The sequence below is a fragment of the Carcharhinus amblyrhynchos genome, chromosome 23 (genome assembly GCF_965287045.1).
Source record: "Carcharhinus amblyrhynchos chromosome 23, sCarAmb.v2.hapA, whole genome shotgun sequence".
NCBI classification, from domain to species: Eukaryota; Metazoa; Chordata; class Chondrichthyes; order Carcharhiniformes; family Carcharhinidae; genus Carcharhinus; species Carcharhinus amblyrhynchos.
The window spans coordinates 40,344,707-40,362,718 of record NC_137346.1 but is presented as its reverse complement, the minus strand read 5'-3'; the positions used below and the strand labels follow the sequence as shown (position 1 = coordinate 40,362,718).

Here is an 18,012-nt window from a genome sequence, read left to right as displayed (position 1 = left end):
TCTATCAGCAGCTGGCGTTGGATGAAGATTCGCAAAAGCTGGTGACAATTCACACCCACAAGGGTTTGTACCGTGTATAAGGTTACCTTTTGGAGTCTCATCAGCCTGTGCCATTGTCCGGTGTATAATGGAGAGTCTTTTGCCAGGCATCCCCATTGTGGTGGTTTATCTGGATGATGTACTGATCATTGGTACCTCACTTGAAGAATACAGATGTGTTGGGTACATTGGTCAAGTTGGGCACCATTGTTTTGGGCGGCATGCCGGCACAGTGATTAGCACTGCTGCCTCGCAACTCCAAGGACCTGGGTTCGATTCCCGGCTTGGCTCACTCTCTGTGTGGAGTTTGCACATTCTCCCCGTGTCTGCGTGGGTTTCCTCCAGGTGCTCTGGTTTGCTCGCACAGCCCAAAGATGAGCGGGTTAGGTCGACTGGCCTTGCTAAATTGCTCCTTAGTGTCCTGGGATGCATGGGTTGGAGGGATTAGTGGGGTAAATACGTGGGGATACGGGAAGAGAGCCTGAATGAGATTGTTGTCAGTGCAGACTTGATGGAGCAAATGCTCCTGCACTGTATGGATTCTATGAATTTAGAATAAGTATTGAGATAGTTTAAGGAAGTGTGGGTTAGGCGTGGTCCTTTAAGTGTACAAGTAGGGGTTTCCGAGGGCCACGTCCGGATCCTATGGGTTGTCATGGAGAGAAGCTAAGCCAAGTGGCAGGAGGGCATGTACCGGAGGGACTCGGGGTTGGAGCCAGGGAGCTGGGCAGAGCAGTCACATTGTCTGCCCTTGTTGTATATACTATTCTTAGTGTTTGTCCAGAAGGCCTTTGTTTATTCAAGCCACATTGAGTCATCCCCGATTTATTACACCTTTCCACTTCTCCCGTTTCCCCAATAGAACTTCCACTTTGATTCACCACCTCAGCTAGCATTATTCAGAATGTGACATCCTTCTCTCAGTCAAGTACTGAATATTACTCTTTTCTGGACTGTGTGAGCCACTGCAGCAGGCCTTTCTCCCTCAGGTTATATATCCATAGAGGGGGTGGCAGAGGTAATGTCACTGGTTGCAAATTACAGAGCTGTCACAGTACTGGGAGTGCTGACTTGCCTCGCTGCTGAGGTAATTCACAAACTTGTTCAAACAGCAAGGAGCTGAAGAATGTTACGTGCCAAATAGCTTGGATTTTTCAATCAATCGGCGAGGTTTGCTTAATGGTCGCTTGTGACCAATTCTCGGCAGCTCTCCACAGAGAGAACGTAGAAAAACTACAGCACAAACAGGCCCTTCGGCCCACAAGTTGCGCCGATCATATCCCTACCTACTAGGCTTACCTATAACCCTCAATCCTATTAAGTCCCATGTACTCATCCAGAAGTCTCTTAAAAGACCCTATCGAGTCCGCCTCCACCACCACCGACGGCAGCCGATTCCACTCACTCACCACCCTCTGAGTGAAAAACTTACCCCTGACGTCTCCTCTGTACCTCCTCCCCAGCACCTTAAACCTGTGTCCTCTTGTGGCAGCCTTTCCTGCCCTGGGGAAAAGTCTCTGAGAATCCACCTGGTATTGATGAATTACAATAAGCTATAGTCTTTGTCCTAATGGCTTATAAAAGCCATCCCTGGCCGGAATTGAACCTGGATCCCTGGCACTGTGAGGTGTCTCACAGCACCAGGGTCCCAGGTTCAATTCCGGCCTCGGGTCACTGTTTTGTGGAGTTTGCACTCCCTCCCTGTGCTAGTGGGTTTCCTCCGGGTGCTCCGGTTTCCTCCCACAGTCCAAAAATATACAGGATAGGTTGATTGGTCATGCTATATTGACCCTAATGTCAGGGGGATTAGCAGAGTACATGTGTGGGATTAGGGCAATAGGGCCCGGGTGGAATGTGGTCGGTAAAGACTCAATGGGCTGAATGGCCTCTCTCTGTCCTCTCGGGATCCTATGTTCTAAAAGTATGCAAAGCTTGAGATTACATTATAGCCTCAAGCCCAGAAATCAATGGTGCATTCAATGTGGATGGCCATAACACATTGGATGAGGGTCATGGGTGGAGGGGGGGACTGGCGGTGTTAGGATGGTGGCGTGGGCTCGTTGGGCCGAAGGGCCTGTTTCCCGGGCTGTTTTTGTTCTTTGTTCAGTGCCCCGTGAAGGAACACCAAATTGGGAAGGTTACTCAATATTGGATGAGGACTGCAACAAATAGGAGGACATTCACAAACTGGCTGAGTGGAAAAATACTCGACCAGAAGTTCAATGGAGACAAATGTAAGTAGTACATTTTGGTAGGAAGAATTGGGAGGTTACTTATTACCTGGTAGGTGCGGGTCCAGGTGGCGTACAAGAACAAAAGCATCCTAGAGAACAAATCATTCGCACGATGACAAAAAAAGCAAACCAAACACTCGGCTTTATTTCAAGATTGATAGAATTGAGAAGGGAAGCTAGACTATGGTTCTGCTTACCATCTAATTACCATTACCATAATAAAGGATATAAAGACACTGGAGTGGGTGTACAGAAGATTCACAAGAATGACACCAGAAACTTTTGGGCTTATATTTGAGGGAAGGGTGTCTTCTCTTGGAGAAAGAGGCTAAGGGGTGACCTAACTGACACTTCTAAAACAATGAAAGGTTTTGAAAGATTTGATTTATTATTGTCACATGTATTAACATACAGTGAAAAGTATTGTTTCCTGCGCACTATACAAAACATACCGTTCATCGCGAAGGAAAGGAGAGAGTGCAGAATGTAGTGTTACAGTCGTAGCTAGGGTGTAGAGAAAGATCAACTTCATGCGAGGTAGGTCCATTCAAATTAACACTAATGGATCTTGAAACTCCCGCTGCACAAGAAAGTTCAAACTTTACAGATCAATCACTATTGCAGACAGGGCAGTGGTTCACACCCAACTATGGTGAATGTTTTATAGCACAAATAAAAAGGTCAACAAGCGCTACAACATGACAGCAGGGAAGAAGCTGTTCTGGAGTCGGGTGATCTCAGACTTTTGTACCTTTTTCCCGACGGAAGAAGGTGGAAGAGAGAATGTCCGGGGTGCGTGGGGTCCTTAATTATGCTGGCAGCGGGAAGTGTAGACAGAGTCAATGGATGGGAGACTGGTTCGCGTGATGGATTGGGCTACATTCATGACCGTTTGTAGTTTCCATCGAGGTGATACACAGAGAGAATGTTACTTTTTGTGGGGAAGGGTATAACTAGAAGCCATCGATAACCACCAACAAACCCAACTGCAGATTCAGAAGAAACCTCTCTGTCCAAAACTGATACAAGACGTGGGCCTTGCTACCACAGGGAAAAGTTGAAATGAATTATACAGGTGCACTTAAGGTGAAATTGGACAAGTATTTGAGGGAGATGTGAGTAAAGGGTTACGGTGGTAGATTTCGTTGAGGAAAAAGTAGGAGAAGGCTTGAGTGGAGCATGAACGCCAGCATGAACTAGATGGGCTGACTGGCCTGTTTGTCTGCTGGAAATCCTGTGTGTTTACTCACTACTGGCACTGCGGGGGATACAGAACAAACTGCCTGCGGTAATCACAAAGCAAATCTGAAACAAAAAACAGAAAATGCTGGAAATACCCAACAGGTCCACATTTCTCTCTCGAAAGATGCTGCCTCCTCCTGGGCATTCCCAGAACTTCTTTCTTTTGTTTCAAACCGCCCTCCGTATTAGCTTGGTTTCAGCTCTCCCTCGAGTTCAAAGCTAAATTGAATGATTTTGAAACCTATAAAATGATGCACATTTATCACTGCGTGTCTGAATGATTTAATATCCAGTAAATGGATGCCCACGTGTTTAAGCTCCAGCTCTGTTCAGGTACGAACATGTTCCAGTGAAGCAACCTCAGTGCTGCCCCCTGGCAGCTTCACTGGTAAGCACAGTGAGAAGTCTCACAACACCAGGTTCAAATCCGGCAGGCAGCAAAAGCCACGAGCTTTCGGAGCGCTGCTCCTTCGTCGGGTAACTGGGAGCCGTGTTCACAAAAAGGGCAGATAAAGACACAAACTCACAGCTTTGCTGGTAACAGCTCGCAGCTGGAGAGGCCTTCTTAAAGGGACAGTGTGCCGCAAACGATGGCACTGAAAACACTGCCACTTCTGCCTTGGTCAAAGGTGCAGCAGGTCAGAAGGTATTTTAAAAATATCTCAAATAAAATAGCTGTGTCTCCACGCGCATTAAGTAGCAGGGACACACCACAGGATGTAAGGTACTGGTTAACCCAGAGGTCGGGACTCATGCTTCAGTGAGTTCAAATCCCACCATTTGACAGTATGAACATTTTAATTCCGTATGTTAATAAAGGAAAAGTAGACAGGAAGTTGTTGTAAAAATCCATCTCCTTCTCCAACGCCTTCTAGTTGGCCTTACTTGGTCTGGCCTAGTGAGTCCCGCCCCACACCGATATGATTAACTCTTCACTGTCCTCGGAAGAAGTCTAATGAACTACTCAACCTGTTACAAAGATCTACAATGCCATGGTTCAAAGCAGGGAAATGGAGTTACGGCTACAATCAGTGCACCCACGATCTTACTGATTGGTGAAGCAGGCTCAAGGGGCCGAATGGCCTACTCCTACTCCTATTCCACATGATCTTCTGTGAAGGACAGGCCCTTCTCGGCCACAATCCAGGACAAGCAATAAATGCTGGCCCAAAAATGAATCTAAAAATGTTATTCTACAACCGTCCACTGGAACGGCTGCGGTTCGCATACCCAGAGACATTCTCAAGCAGATTTTAACTGGTGGTTCAGTAATATAATTGGGAAAATGATAGTGGAGTTAATATATGTCTCACATCAAACTCATTTCCCATATTCAATTCAGAGAAGGAGGCGTGCACAATTGTCCATGAAGTGGGCAGCACAGTGGTTAGCACTGCTGCCTCACCGTTCCAAGAACCTGGGTTTGGGTCACTGCCTGTGTGGAGTTTGCACATTCTCCCTGTGTCTGCATGGGTTTCCTCCCAGATGTGCGGGCTAGGTTGATTGGCCACGTTAAATTGCCCCTTGGCGTCTTGGGATGGCTCGAGGGATTATCAGGACAAAAGTGTGGGGATAGGGCCTGGGTGGGGCTGTTGTCAGTGCAGACTTGATGGGCCGAATGGTCTCCTTCTCCACTTCGATGAAGTCACTTGATTCAAGAACCCAGGAAAGGTCCAATTAAAAAATTAGCATTACTGAGCGTTTGTGCAGGACTTCATTTTCCTCTGCTGCTGAACTAGTTAACAGGCAGGATTGGGTTCCAGCCTCTGCGCACCATGTCAGTTTATACTGGTGGAAAACTGAAGCACGCACATTCGGAAAAAGTGGGATAGTTGTACTCTGCAGCATTTAAGCCTCGTCATAAATGTAGCCAGTTCTGCTGCAGGCTTGTTAGATACCACAGGGATTGCTGTTAGTGCAGGAAAAGGGCACTTAAAATCCACTCTGCACACAGACAGTCCTCCACCCCACTGAAACCACAGCCTTGGTCAGTCCTCCCATGGTGGATGGGAGTTCTCCTTTCCAGGAGAAATGGGCTGTGCACAGTCTGAAGGTGGCCGTTTTCAGTACAAATTGTCTGTGAATAACTCCCAGCCAGGAAACATTTGAGAACACGACAAAACAAACAGAAAGATCTTCCCCACACAACCAAATATTTTCTGAATGGCTGGTGTGCCAAACAGCGCCATGGCGCCTCCTGGTACCCTGCCCAAGTAGCCATCATTCACAGGCGGGCTTTGACAGCCATGCCCAAAGGAGTCTCCTAACCTCCTGTCATAATCATCTAACCATGGATTCCCTACAGTGCAGAAGGAGGCCATTTGGCCCATCGAGCCTGCACCAAACGCCCAAAAGAATATTTTACCCAAGCCCTTCCCTCTGCTCTATCCTCGTGACCCTGTGAATTTTACATGGCCAATCCACCTAAATCGTACACCTTTGGACACTAAGGGGCGATTTAGCATGGCCAATCCACCTAACCTGCATAGCTTTGGACTTTTAACCTCAGCTGTTCATGCAATATTTTTTCAAAATTTCCATCAATCCCTTGTTGGGGTTACTGAAGGAGAACAGGAAGAAACCAGCCCCCTCCCCATGACCTGAATTTTACCCCCATTTAGCACAAGGCTCAAAGAGTTCCAGGGTCAAACTCAAATCATGTCCTCATCGTAACGCGCGCGCGCACACACACACACACACACACACACATATACTTGCATTTATATAGTGCCTTGTGACAAACTTGCATTTATGTAGCACCTTGTGACCTCAGGAGGTCCCAAAGCTCTTCATAGCCAATGAAGCGGTTTTATAGCAGTCCCACTGTTGCAATGTAGGAAATTGAGCAGCCATTTTGTACTCAGCAAGATCCCACAAGCAAGTGTTGGGACCTGGATTATTCTTAACAGGAACATTGAGACATTTACACCTCCTCTGGATGTATTTTCTGGGTCTATAATTGTCCCACGATAACCGCCCTCTCCCTTACTCAACTGCTGTTCATCTCAAACATCTTCCAGCTCTAGGGAAAGCTCATCCCTCCCTGGAAGCCTCTCATCCGCTGAGTGTTTTTCAGCATTTTCTCTTTGACTTCCAGCATCCCACCACTGTTTATTGAATTTATGCGGTGCCATTAACCACACTCCTAACCTAACCACGGTCACTTTGACTCTCTTTCTGTTCCCAATCGTGCCAATCCATATTCACCACCACCAACGCGAGGCTGTAACAGGATCCGCTGAACTTTTGTCCTGTTAGGTGTACACATCAGAACGTCAGCGTGGGGAGTTTGGCACAGTCTGGGCCAATAAGCATGTGGAATTCACTGGCTGTCGAGTCAGTCACAAAACAGTAATAATGTAGACAACACTAAAGTGCAAGACCCAGGCTCCGGTTTCAACTGAATCACGAAATGGAACTGCTGCCAAATATTTGTCATTCTTTACGTTTATAGAGTTTTAAAATCCCTACGGTGAAGAAGGAGGCTATTCAGCCCATTGAGGTTACACCAACAACAATCCCACCCAGGCTCCCTGTTAATCCACATATTTACCCTGCTCATCCCTCTAACCGATGCATCCCAGGACACTAATAGGTAATTTAGCACAGCCGATCAACCCATCCCGCACATCTTTGGGAATGTATGGGGGGAAGCCGGAGCACCCGGAGGAAACCCACACAGACACGGGGGGAATGTGCAAACTCCACTCAGACAGTGACCCGAGCCGGGAATCGAACCCAGGTCCCTGGAACTGTGAGGCAGCAGCACTAACTACCGTGTCGCCCTTCAAGGAACTTATTAAGACTGGAATTCTCTGGCCGTTCACACCCCTGCAAGCGAGAATGGAGAATCTGGCTCTCAGCCAAATCTCCATTCACTGCAGCGGGACTGGAGAATTCCAGCCGCGGGTTAGGTCGGTGAATTCCAGTCCTTAGTGTTCCCTGGCCATGCCACAGACCTGGTGATGTGACAGAGGTGAAAGGGCAAACTTCTAATGAAGATTCCTACCCAATTTCTATATTCCTGACATCTTCCATTGATGAAGGGACATTCCACACGAAGAGTGGAAACAGCAATGTGATACCACAAGAGGCCAGTGTGATCCACGCCAGTGAACCAGGGAGTGACACAGAGTAAAAACTAATATTCATATCGTGAATTTAAGCTAATCAAAATCCATCACCTCCTCAAAACCAAAAGTAAAAGCTGTCATTATTGAATGAGGCTTTCTTGTTCTCCCGGTGGTGAGTGTTTCCATGGGCGAGGGTACCCAGGCTGCCTGAAGGTCAGTAAAATGCCTCCCACTTGAAGCTTGTCCAATCTTTTCACGTGGGGACCACATTTGGAAAATGTTTCTCGTTCCAGGGACCAACAAGCAAATTTCAGAAAGATCAAGTTCAACACAACATTAAATATGAATTTCACAAATTCTGAGGAATGAACAGTAACAACTTGCTGAGCAAAAGGCAATGAGTAAGAAGTCAAGCTGTGTTAGAGTGTAATGGGGAGAGAGAGGTGTGTCTCCGACCCCCTCCCAGACTCGAGCTGCCCATTCAGTCCCCCTCCCTCGCCCAGTGGTCAGGAGTGTGTGGGTGTGGGTGAGTGACAATCCTGAACCCAGGAGTGAGCCAGGTTTATGGACACAATCTGCCCCTGCACACTCACCCCTCCCACACTCTCTTACCCCTACACCCTCTCACACCCCACCCACTTTCTACTCCCTCACACTCTCCTCCCTCCTCAAACTCTCACCCTCTCCCTGATGCTCTCTCCCTCTCCCTTTTACCCCTGCACTCTCACTCACTTGCAATCTCCCCTCATACATATACACTCTCTCTCTCCCCCACACTATCCTTCTCTCCCTCACACTCTCCCCACACACACACACGTTCTCTCTCTCTCCCTCTCTCACTCCTCACATTCTTTCTCTCCCTCACACTGTCCCTCAAACACACTCTCTCCCTCCCCCTTCACTCTCTGCCTCTCACACTCTCTCTTCCCCCCCCTCCTTCACTCACCTTCTCAGACTCTCCCTGTCTCCCCTCACACTCTCCCTGTCAGATTCTCACTCTCTCTCTCTCTCCCCCTCCCTCTCATCCTCCCTCTAGGACTCGGAAAACTGACCGAATTTCCCCTCCCGAGCCCAGGCCAAGTTTAACACACACCTCATCCCACAATCACTGCACAGAACTTGCCATCTCTGTGCAGAGCCTGCAATGTACAAATTAGGTTCCACACTCTAAACTTTCCAAGATGTCTCGGTGTTATGTTGCATGCACTGGGAAAAGAAAACTTTGCGAGCAACAGGGAAAAATGCAATGGAATGGGACTAGTGAATAATGTTTCAAAGGGATAGCACAGGCACAATGGGCCAAATGGCCTCCTTCTGTGCTGCATTATTCAATCATTTTATCTGTCATTCTCGGCTGAGTTCAAGACCCTTGTACTCTGTTGTTCCTCAGCCCCCTCTCTCCTGTTCTCTCTCGTGTCCAAGACACCAGTAAAGCATCTCTGAAATGTTTATTAAAGTGAATCATCTTACAAGATCTTCAATAAGAGATGGACTGAAAATGGGATGATATTTGTAGTGGAGCAGAGTAGGCTGGGAATATAATTTAAACTCAGTCCATCCTGCCTGTGGGAGGAAAGCTAATGCAGCAGTATAGCACCCAGAAGTGTTGGTTGTCACTATATAGGATGATACACCACAGCAATTAATATTAATATGGAGGGGGGTTGGGGATGAGACCGATAGCTCAGTAGGCACTGGGATTGGGAGCGAGTTCGGTTACAGAACTATCACTGTTTGCTGTGCAGATACATGGATTTGGGCCGGTGTCTGTGGGAGTTTGCGCATTCCCCCCGTGCTTGCGTGGGTTTTCTCCGGGTGCTCCAGTTTCCTCCCACACCCCAAAGATGTGCTCTTAGGCTGATTGGTGTGACAAACTGTCCCTAAATTAGTCTCCCATAGGATTAGGAGTGCCATAATAGTAGACAAGGGTCATGGGTGGAGAGGGGACTCAAAATGTTTGAGATAGCAGCGTGGGCTCGTTGGGCCAAAGGGCCTGTTTCTCGAGCTGTGTTGTTCTTTGTTCAGTTAACCTTCCCTTAACAGGACTGACTTTGACTGGGGTAGGGTCCTCAGTACAAAGGGATCTAAGGTCACCAAATTATAGGTTCCTATAGTGCAGAAGGAGGCCATTCGGCCCATCAAGTCTGTATTGACCTCAATTCCACCCAGACTCTATCCCCATAACCCCATGCATTTACCCTCGCTTGTTTCCCCTGACACTAAGGGACAATTTAGCGTGGCCAATCCACCTAACCCACACATCTCTGGACTGTGAGAGAAAGTAAAAAGTCTGACAACACCAGGTTTTAGTCCAAAATAGGTTGGACTAAAACCTGGTGTTGTCAGACTTTTTACTGTGTTTACGCCAGTCCAACGCCGGCATACCCACATCTGTGAGAGAAAACCAGAGCACCCTGAGAAAACCCACGCAGACACAGAGAGAAATGCAGACTCCACACAGTCACCCAAGGCTGGAATTGAACCCAGGTCCCTGACACTGTGAGACAGCAGTGCTAACCACTGTGCCACCATGCCGTCCCAACCCCAATCTCCAGGTACAACAACCACGAATAGCCGGCCTGATGCCAGTTTTATAGCAGCTTTTCCAGATTAAGGTGTGTACTCTTGGCAGATGTGCTACCTTTACTATATCAAACCCTGGCACACCGCAGGAAAGTATCACCTGCAATGAGAGAGTCCCAAATTCCTCTGCTGTAGGATCAGGGCTGTCAGGGATGGGGAACTGCAGCAAAAGAGCTCGGTAGCACAGCGGTTAGCACTGCTGCTTCACAGCGCCAGGGGCCCGGGTTCAATCCTGACCTTGGGTGACTGTGCACATTCTCCCCATGTCTGAGTGGGCTTCCTCCAAAGACGTGCCGGTTCGGTGGATTGGCCAAGTTAAATTGCCCTTTAGTTTCCCAAGATTGGCGGGGGGGGGGGTAAATGTTTGGGGTAGGGGATAAGATGGGGTAGGGGATAAGATGGGGCAGAGGGCCTGGGTAAGTTACTCTGTCAGAGCGTCGGTGATGGGCTGAATGGCCTGTTTTGCCCTTTAGGAATTCTATATGAGTGAGGAACAGGAGGAGATCATTCAAGCCCTCCAGCCCATGATTCATGGCTGATCTGGCTAAGCTTGGCTATTTGTACCACCGCACCACCCACCCCCCACTCCACCCCCCCACCCCCACCCATCAGAACTCTGTCTAACTCAGTCTGATGAAATGCAATGACCCAACCTCCCCACTGCTCTCTGAATCTTGGTGAAGTTTTATTGAAATAAATACATTGATAACCGGTAGGCTGCTTCCCACTCTGTTAAAACATCACCACACAGATCACCGGCAGCCAGGAGATGCCATGGGCTGAGAGAAAGACAGGCAGGATTGGAGTGAAGAGGAGAGAGGGCGACTTACCACTGATGTTAGTGACAGATCTTTGCTCGCTGCTGCAGACCGCTCGGTGTCCTGGTCCACTGGGGCGCACGGGATGGAGGTGAATAAGACAGCAAGTATTTCCAAAGTTAGGCATCGCTGGAGTGAACCCTGCGCAATCATCCTGGGTTTTCTCTCCCCCCAACACACAATCAAATCAGCTGAGAAGGATTCGCTTTATTCCTAACCGGGTTAGTTATTGAAGAGGGAGGTTTAGTGTAACCATTTCAATGTTGTCTTTAGGGACAGGTTACAGACACCTGGGAATGCTGCCCTCTCTCTGTGCACAGTAACTCAGGGACTGACTATATAAGCATTCGGAATGCCAGGGTGTGTGTGTGTGTGTTTTGGCTGCAGGGAGACTGTAATCACAGAGGCTGTGAGCCAAGAGCAGTCATTAGCACCACCCATCAGACTGCTGTTAACGGGCACCAGAAGTAACCGCCCCAGCCTGCTTTTAAAAGGGCAATGCTCCTGTCTGGCTGTGTGTCTGACAACAGCATCCAACTCATTCAGACCGCAGTTATACCGCACATTGTGATGTGAGGCGGCTGCACTTTTGGCCTTGTGCTTACACAATCATATTCGTCTTAAAAAATAAGTTTTGTTTTATTACTGTCACGTGTACTAACGTACACTGCAAAGTATTGTTTCTTGCGTGCTATGTAGGTAGACAAGGCATACCGTTCCTAGAGAAGGAAAGCAAAGAGTGCAGAATGTAAACCATAGAAACCCGACAGTGCAGAAGGAGGCCACTCAGCCCATCGAGTCTGCACAATCCCACCCAGGCCCCACCCCCACATCCGCCCACTAATTCCTCTAACCTACGCCTCTCTGGACACTAAGGGGCAATTTAGCACGACCAATCAATCTAACCCGCACATCTTTGGACTGTGGGAGGAAACCCACGCGGACACCAGGAGAATGTGCAAACTCCGTACAGACAGCGAGCCAAGCTGGGAATCAAACCCAGGTCCCTGGAGATGTGAAGCAGCAGTGCTAACCACCGTGCTACTGTGCCACCCTAGTGTTACTGTGTAACACAGGTGTAGTGTTACAGTCATAGCTAGGGTGTTGAGAAAGATTAGGTTAACGGGGAGTAGGTCCATTCAAAAGTCTGACAGCAGCAGGGAAGAAGCTGTTCTTGAATCAGTTGGTACGTGACCTCAGACTTTTGTATGTTTTTCCCGATGGAAGAGAGAATGTCCGGGTTTCTTGATTATGCTTTTCTGAGGCGGCAAGAAGCGTAGACAGTACCATTGGATGGGAGGCTGATGGATTGACCTTTTGTAGTTTCTTGCAAAACTTAGTGATTCCAATACCCTAGAGGGAATCATGCAGACACAATACTTCATACATTAAACCAAATCATAAATTGAGATTGAAAAGGAAGAGAATAGAGCCAACGTTTCGAGTCTGGATGACCCTTCATCAGAGCTGGCCAAGTTCCAGACTCAAACCATTGCCTCTATTCCCTCTTCACAGATGCTGTCAGACCTGCTGAGATTTTCCAGCACTTTCTGTTTTTGTTTCACTCTGGTTTTACCTCTCCTTTAAACCTGTTGCCCTCCCTTCTAATTCCCTTTTAGACTTATCCCAACCTGTCCCATTATCACCTTATATGACTCAAGTTATTTTCTGATTGCAGTCCTGTCAAACGGGGGGGGGTTGCTCAGTGGTTAACAGTGCTGCACCGGGGAGCCGGGTTCGATTCCGGCCCTGGGTGACTGATTGTGTGGAGTTTTGCACCTTTTTCCCCCATGTCTGTGTGGGTTTCCTCTGGGTGCTCCGGTTACCTTCCAAGCTAAATTGTCCCTTAGCAGCCCAAAGATGTGTAGATTAGGGGGATGGTGGGCTAAATACATGGGGTTAGAGGGATAGGATAGGGTGGGCATGGGTGAGATGTCGGAAAGTCAGTGCAGAATTGATGGGCCAAATGGCCTCCTTGTGCACTGCAGTGATTCTATGAAACATGTTTTCAGTGTTAGAAACACAGGAGCCGGGATAGACCATTCAGCTCCTTAAGTCTGCTAGATTGTGACCAAATGTCTACCTTCCCACCATCTTTCCACACCATCCCCTCATCCCTTGATGATATTAGCATCTGGAAATCTACTGATTTCAGACTGAGCCTCGACAATCCTGGGGTAGAGAATTCCAAAGATTCTGGTTGAAGAAATTTCTCCTCATCCCAATCCTAAAAGACCTGCCCCTTATTCCAAGGCTCTGCTTTGATTTATTGTTGCCACCTGTAGAATCATAGATTCCCTGTAGTACAGGAGGAGGCCATTCAGCCCATTGAGCCTGTACCCGCCACAATCCCACCCAGACCTTATCCCCATAACCCCATGCCTTTACACTGCTAATCCCCCTGACACTAGGGTCAATTTAGCATGGCCAATCAACCTGACCTCTTTGGACTGTGGGAGGAATCCAGAGCACCTGCAGGAAACCCATGCAGACATGGGTCACTGTCTATGTGGAGTTTGCACATTCTCCCCAAGGCTGGAATTGAACCTGGCACCCTGGCACTGTGAGGCAGCTGTGCTAACCACTGTGCCACCCACAGTATGCATTAGTATACAGTGAAAAGTATTATTTCTTACGCACTATACAGACAAAGTATACCATTCATAGAGAAAGAAACAATAGGGCGCAGAATGTAGAGTTACAGTCATAGTTAGGGTGTAGAGAAAGATCAACTTAATGTGAGGTAGGTCCAATCAAAAGTCTGATGGCAGCAGGGAAGAAGCTGTTCTTGAGTCGGTTAGTACGTAACCTCAGACTTTTGTTTCTTTTTCAGACAGAAGATGTCTGTAGCCCGGTTCTAGACCATGAAATAGCCAGAGAACTGGAATTAAAGTTTAAATTTGGATCTGAAATCCCAGCTCTCAGTATTTGCACGCTTCCTACTACAGAGTGCGCTATAGAGTCACATTATAGATCTTGCACTGTCTGTCAGGCATTCATCAGCTACTCTCAGTCTTGCCTTGAGTCAGCAGGTTATGGGTTCAAGTCCCCACTACCTAGCACTGGTTTTTCAGATGAGGTATTAAACTGAGGTCCCGTCTGCCCGCTCAGGAGCTAATGCTCACTGGATTACTACCTCAGGCACATGCAAATTGGCAGAGGGTAAGTGAAATTAGAAAATTAAATGCCTGAATGAGGAGTACAGATCAGCTAGATAGTCAATATCTTTTCCCAAAGATAGGGGAGTCTAAAACTAGACAGCGTAGGTTTAAGGTGAGAGGGGAGAGATACAAAAGGGTGCAGAGGGACAATTTTCCTCACACAGCAGGTGCTGAGTCTCTGAAACAAGCTGCCAGAGGTAGTGATAAAGGCGGGTACAATTTGTCTTTTAAAAAACGTTTAGACAGTTACATGGGTAAGATGTTTGTAGAGGGATATGGGCCAAATGCGGGCAATTGGGATTAGTTTAGGGGTTTAAAACAAAAGGGCAGCATGGATAAGTTGGGCCGAAGGGCCTGTATCCATGCTGTAAATCTCTTTGACTCAAAGATTGGTTTGGGAGAAATGGGTTTTGATTCCTGTTACTGCACTAGGGACAGAAGAAGCATAGAATCCTTACAATGTAGGAAGAGGCCATTCAGCCCATCAAACCTGCACTGACAACAATCTCACCCATGCCCTATCCTTGTAATCCCACATATTTACCCTGCTAATATTCCTGGCAATAAGGGGCAATCTAGCATGACCTATCAACCTGACCCACACATCTTTGGACCGTGGGAGGAAACCCACGCCGACATGGGGAGAACGTGCAGACAGAAGGAGCAACGCTGCTGCGATGGCTTTTGCCTGCACCACCCTGGGACCAGTGGCTTGGTGAACTGTGACTGTAGAAAGGGCCCTAAGTTAAATAGGAGGCTGGGGGAGGTGGGGGTGGGGAGGACGGTAGCATGAGAAAGAGAGATCACTTGAGCTGAGCTTTGGAAAGTTACAAAGTTACAGGGTGCTTCATGATAACCAGAGTGTAACAGGAAGAATCAGAGCATGCAAACATAGGAGTGGGCCAGCAAATAGGGTTATGGGAGGAAAAATGGTTAAAAAGATAGAATTGAGGCCATTTAGCTGAATGCACGCAGCATCCATAACAAAACAGATGAATTGATAGCACAAATCGAAATAAATGATAGCCATTACAGTGATATGGTTGTAAAGTGACCACTGCTGGGATCTGAATCTTTAAAACGGTGTTTGATGTTTTGGAAGGATATAAAAAAAAAGGAGTTGGGGGGGGGGGGGGCAGGGTAGCACCGTTCACAAAATATGAGATCAGTACTGTGGTGAGAAATGATCCTGGTTCAGTGGATTAAAAATATAGAATCAGTTGGGTAAAGACAAAAAAAATAGTAAAGGAAAGAAGTCACTGGTGGGAGTAATTTATAAGTTCCCCAACAGGACTTGCGCTGTCAGGCAGACTATCAATCAATAAATAATGGGGGCTTGTAAGAAAGGTACTATAATAATTCTGGATGATTCCAATCTTCATATAGATTTGACAAATCATATTGACAAAGATAGCCTTGTCAATGAGTTCAGAGGGTGTTGGAACAGTTTCTTAAAACAGTATGTTCTGGAATAAAAACAAAATATTATTGATGCTGGAAAACAAATAAAAAACAGAAAATGCTAGATAAGAAGGGTTAATGGACTCAAAAAGTTAACTGTGTTTCTCTCTCCACAGATGCAAAGTTAAAGGAACCTCTGGGTAAGAGTGATCATAACACGATAAAATATCACATTCGATTTGAGGGGAAAAAGATGGCTCTGAAATTAGTGTCCTTAATTTAAATAAAGTCATTTACAATTGTTTGAAGACAGAGTTAGCTAAAATGGCCTGGGAGAAAGGTTAAAAGGTAAGATGGTCGAGATGGCAGACATTTTAAGGAGGTATTTCATAATTCTCAACAAAAATATATCCCAATAAGAAAGAAAGCTTTTCCGAGAAGGGTAGACCATCCAAGTCCACCTAAAGAAGTTATCAAACTGAAAGAAAATACATACAATGTTGCAAAGATTAGCTGGAGGTCAGATGATATTTTTAGTCATCAAAAGATGACTAAAAAATTAAGAGGACAAAATTAAAATATGAGAGAAAGATAGCAAGAAAATTTAAAATGGATGGTAAAAATTAATCAATATAAAAAGGAAAAGAGTAGCTAAAGTGAGAATTAGTCCCTTAAAGGATCAGACTGGGGAAATAATAATGCAGAGACTTTGAACTTGTCCTTTGTACCTGACTTCACCATAGACACAAAAAAACCCCAAGAATAGTAGAAACTCAAGAGGTAACAAGGGAGGGAGGAACTTAAACTAATCACTATCACCAGAGAAAACAGATTCGGGAAGCACCTGGAGGAAACCCGCGCAGACATGAGGAGAAGATGTAAACTCCACACAGACAGGGACCCAAGCCAGGAATCGAACACAAGTCTCTGGAGCTGTGAAGCAGCAGTGCTAACCACTGTGCTACCGTGCCACCCAATTAATATAACTAAAGACTGTTGTGCCTGCCATGCAGTCTGTCTTAACCTTTATACAGTGGACAAAGAAATGCAAGTAGACTTCTTGTTGTACAACAATATTTAAACACACCATCAATAATCATCCAACCAACAGTAGGTTATCTTACAGAAATATTAAAGTTCAAGTCCAATACTAGACCTTGACTTAACTTTGCATGACTGGCAAGTACCCAGGCAGATATTGGCCTTTATCTGTGCACTGGTCTCTGTAGTCCTTTGCGTAGTCTGGTCCTTTGGTTTGGTCTGACATTCTGGCTCTGGTCTCCCTTCCTTCTTGGGTGTGGTGGCTCTCCTCGTGCTGGTCATTGCTGGCGATGTCACCATTGTTGTAGCTCGGGGTCAGAGACAGAGATTCTTGGTTGCACAGCACCATTTATACCCATTGGTTTTCGTGCCCCTTTTGGCCATTGCCAATCAGGACTTGTTCACCCTGATCGATAAAAGTCCAATCGGGTGCTGCCGCACCAATCTCTGGATGTATCTCCAATAACCACGTCTGTAGGTGCTGGGGGCACGTAGGACACATACTTCCCTCTCAGATAACGGGTTAAGGTGCTCTTATGTCTGGTAAATAACCCAGTTTGACCAGAAAGTCCCCTTTGTCCTGGAGATGGTCCATATCCTGTGTATTCAGTCATCTTTTAGGCTGTACCCTGCTGTTTCAGTTCTTGCCTGATTGTCCCAGAATGCTTTAAGTCACCATTTTAGGTGCCACATTTGGCCACATTCCCTCCTGTTGATCCTGAACGCGAAGCGGGATGGATCTCAAACTCAGGACAAATATCTGTCAGGAATTCCCCAGTCACTCTATTGGTACGTACAATAATAACATATATTTACATTCCAGAAGCTACAGACAGCAACACTCCACAAATACAAAACAACCACAAGTTCTAAACACCGTTATTACAATAAGCTAATTACAAACCAAAACATTCAAACAAATGTTGCAATAAAGTATTTGCAAATCTGAGGCACATTTCAATATTAGGATTTCCAACTCTTCGTTAGTACAAAATCGCAAAATGGCAGGTCTCCTGTCAACATTGCTCTCCTGAATTAGAGGGGACCGTGGTTCAAGGGCAAACCCTACATCCTGCCTCCAGGGATCTTCTTTTTCCATTGGCTGAATTGGACTGCGAGGATGATTAGATATACCAGGGTGAATAAAATCAGTAATACCATCAGGTTTGACATTATGCAAACAAATGGGTGGATTTGGATGTTTGAGCCCCAGTTCCAAAGATAATTCCACTAGGAGGTGACTTTAATTTCTTTAATTCCCCTTTTCATCTCTCGGGCCTGCTGTATTACTTTGGCGAAGCTTCTGTGGGCTGTGGCCAATTTTATCCGAATCTGTTAACCCCTCCAGCAGGAGTTTTAGGCTCACGTCATATTTCTCATGGTACTCCTCTAGACTCTTTCATTAGTGGCGTTCAAGTCC

General features: G+C 46.6%; 1 protein-coding gene across 1 annotated transcript in view; it reads right to left on the bottom strand.

The window, feature by feature from the left end:
- Positions 1-11,170, bottom strand: part of mmp28 (matrix metallopeptidase 28) — a 95,297-nt gene extending 84,127 nt beyond the window's left edge. The window contains exon 1 of the mRNA XM_080210505.1: positions 11,002-11,170. Coding sequence (XP_080066631.1) covers positions 11,002-11,142 — 141 coding nt within the window. The 5' untranslated portion in view covers positions 11,143-11,170. The remainder of the gene's footprint in view (positions 1-11,001) is intronic.
- Between the last annotated feature and the right edge of the window lie 6,842 nt (positions 11,171-18,012).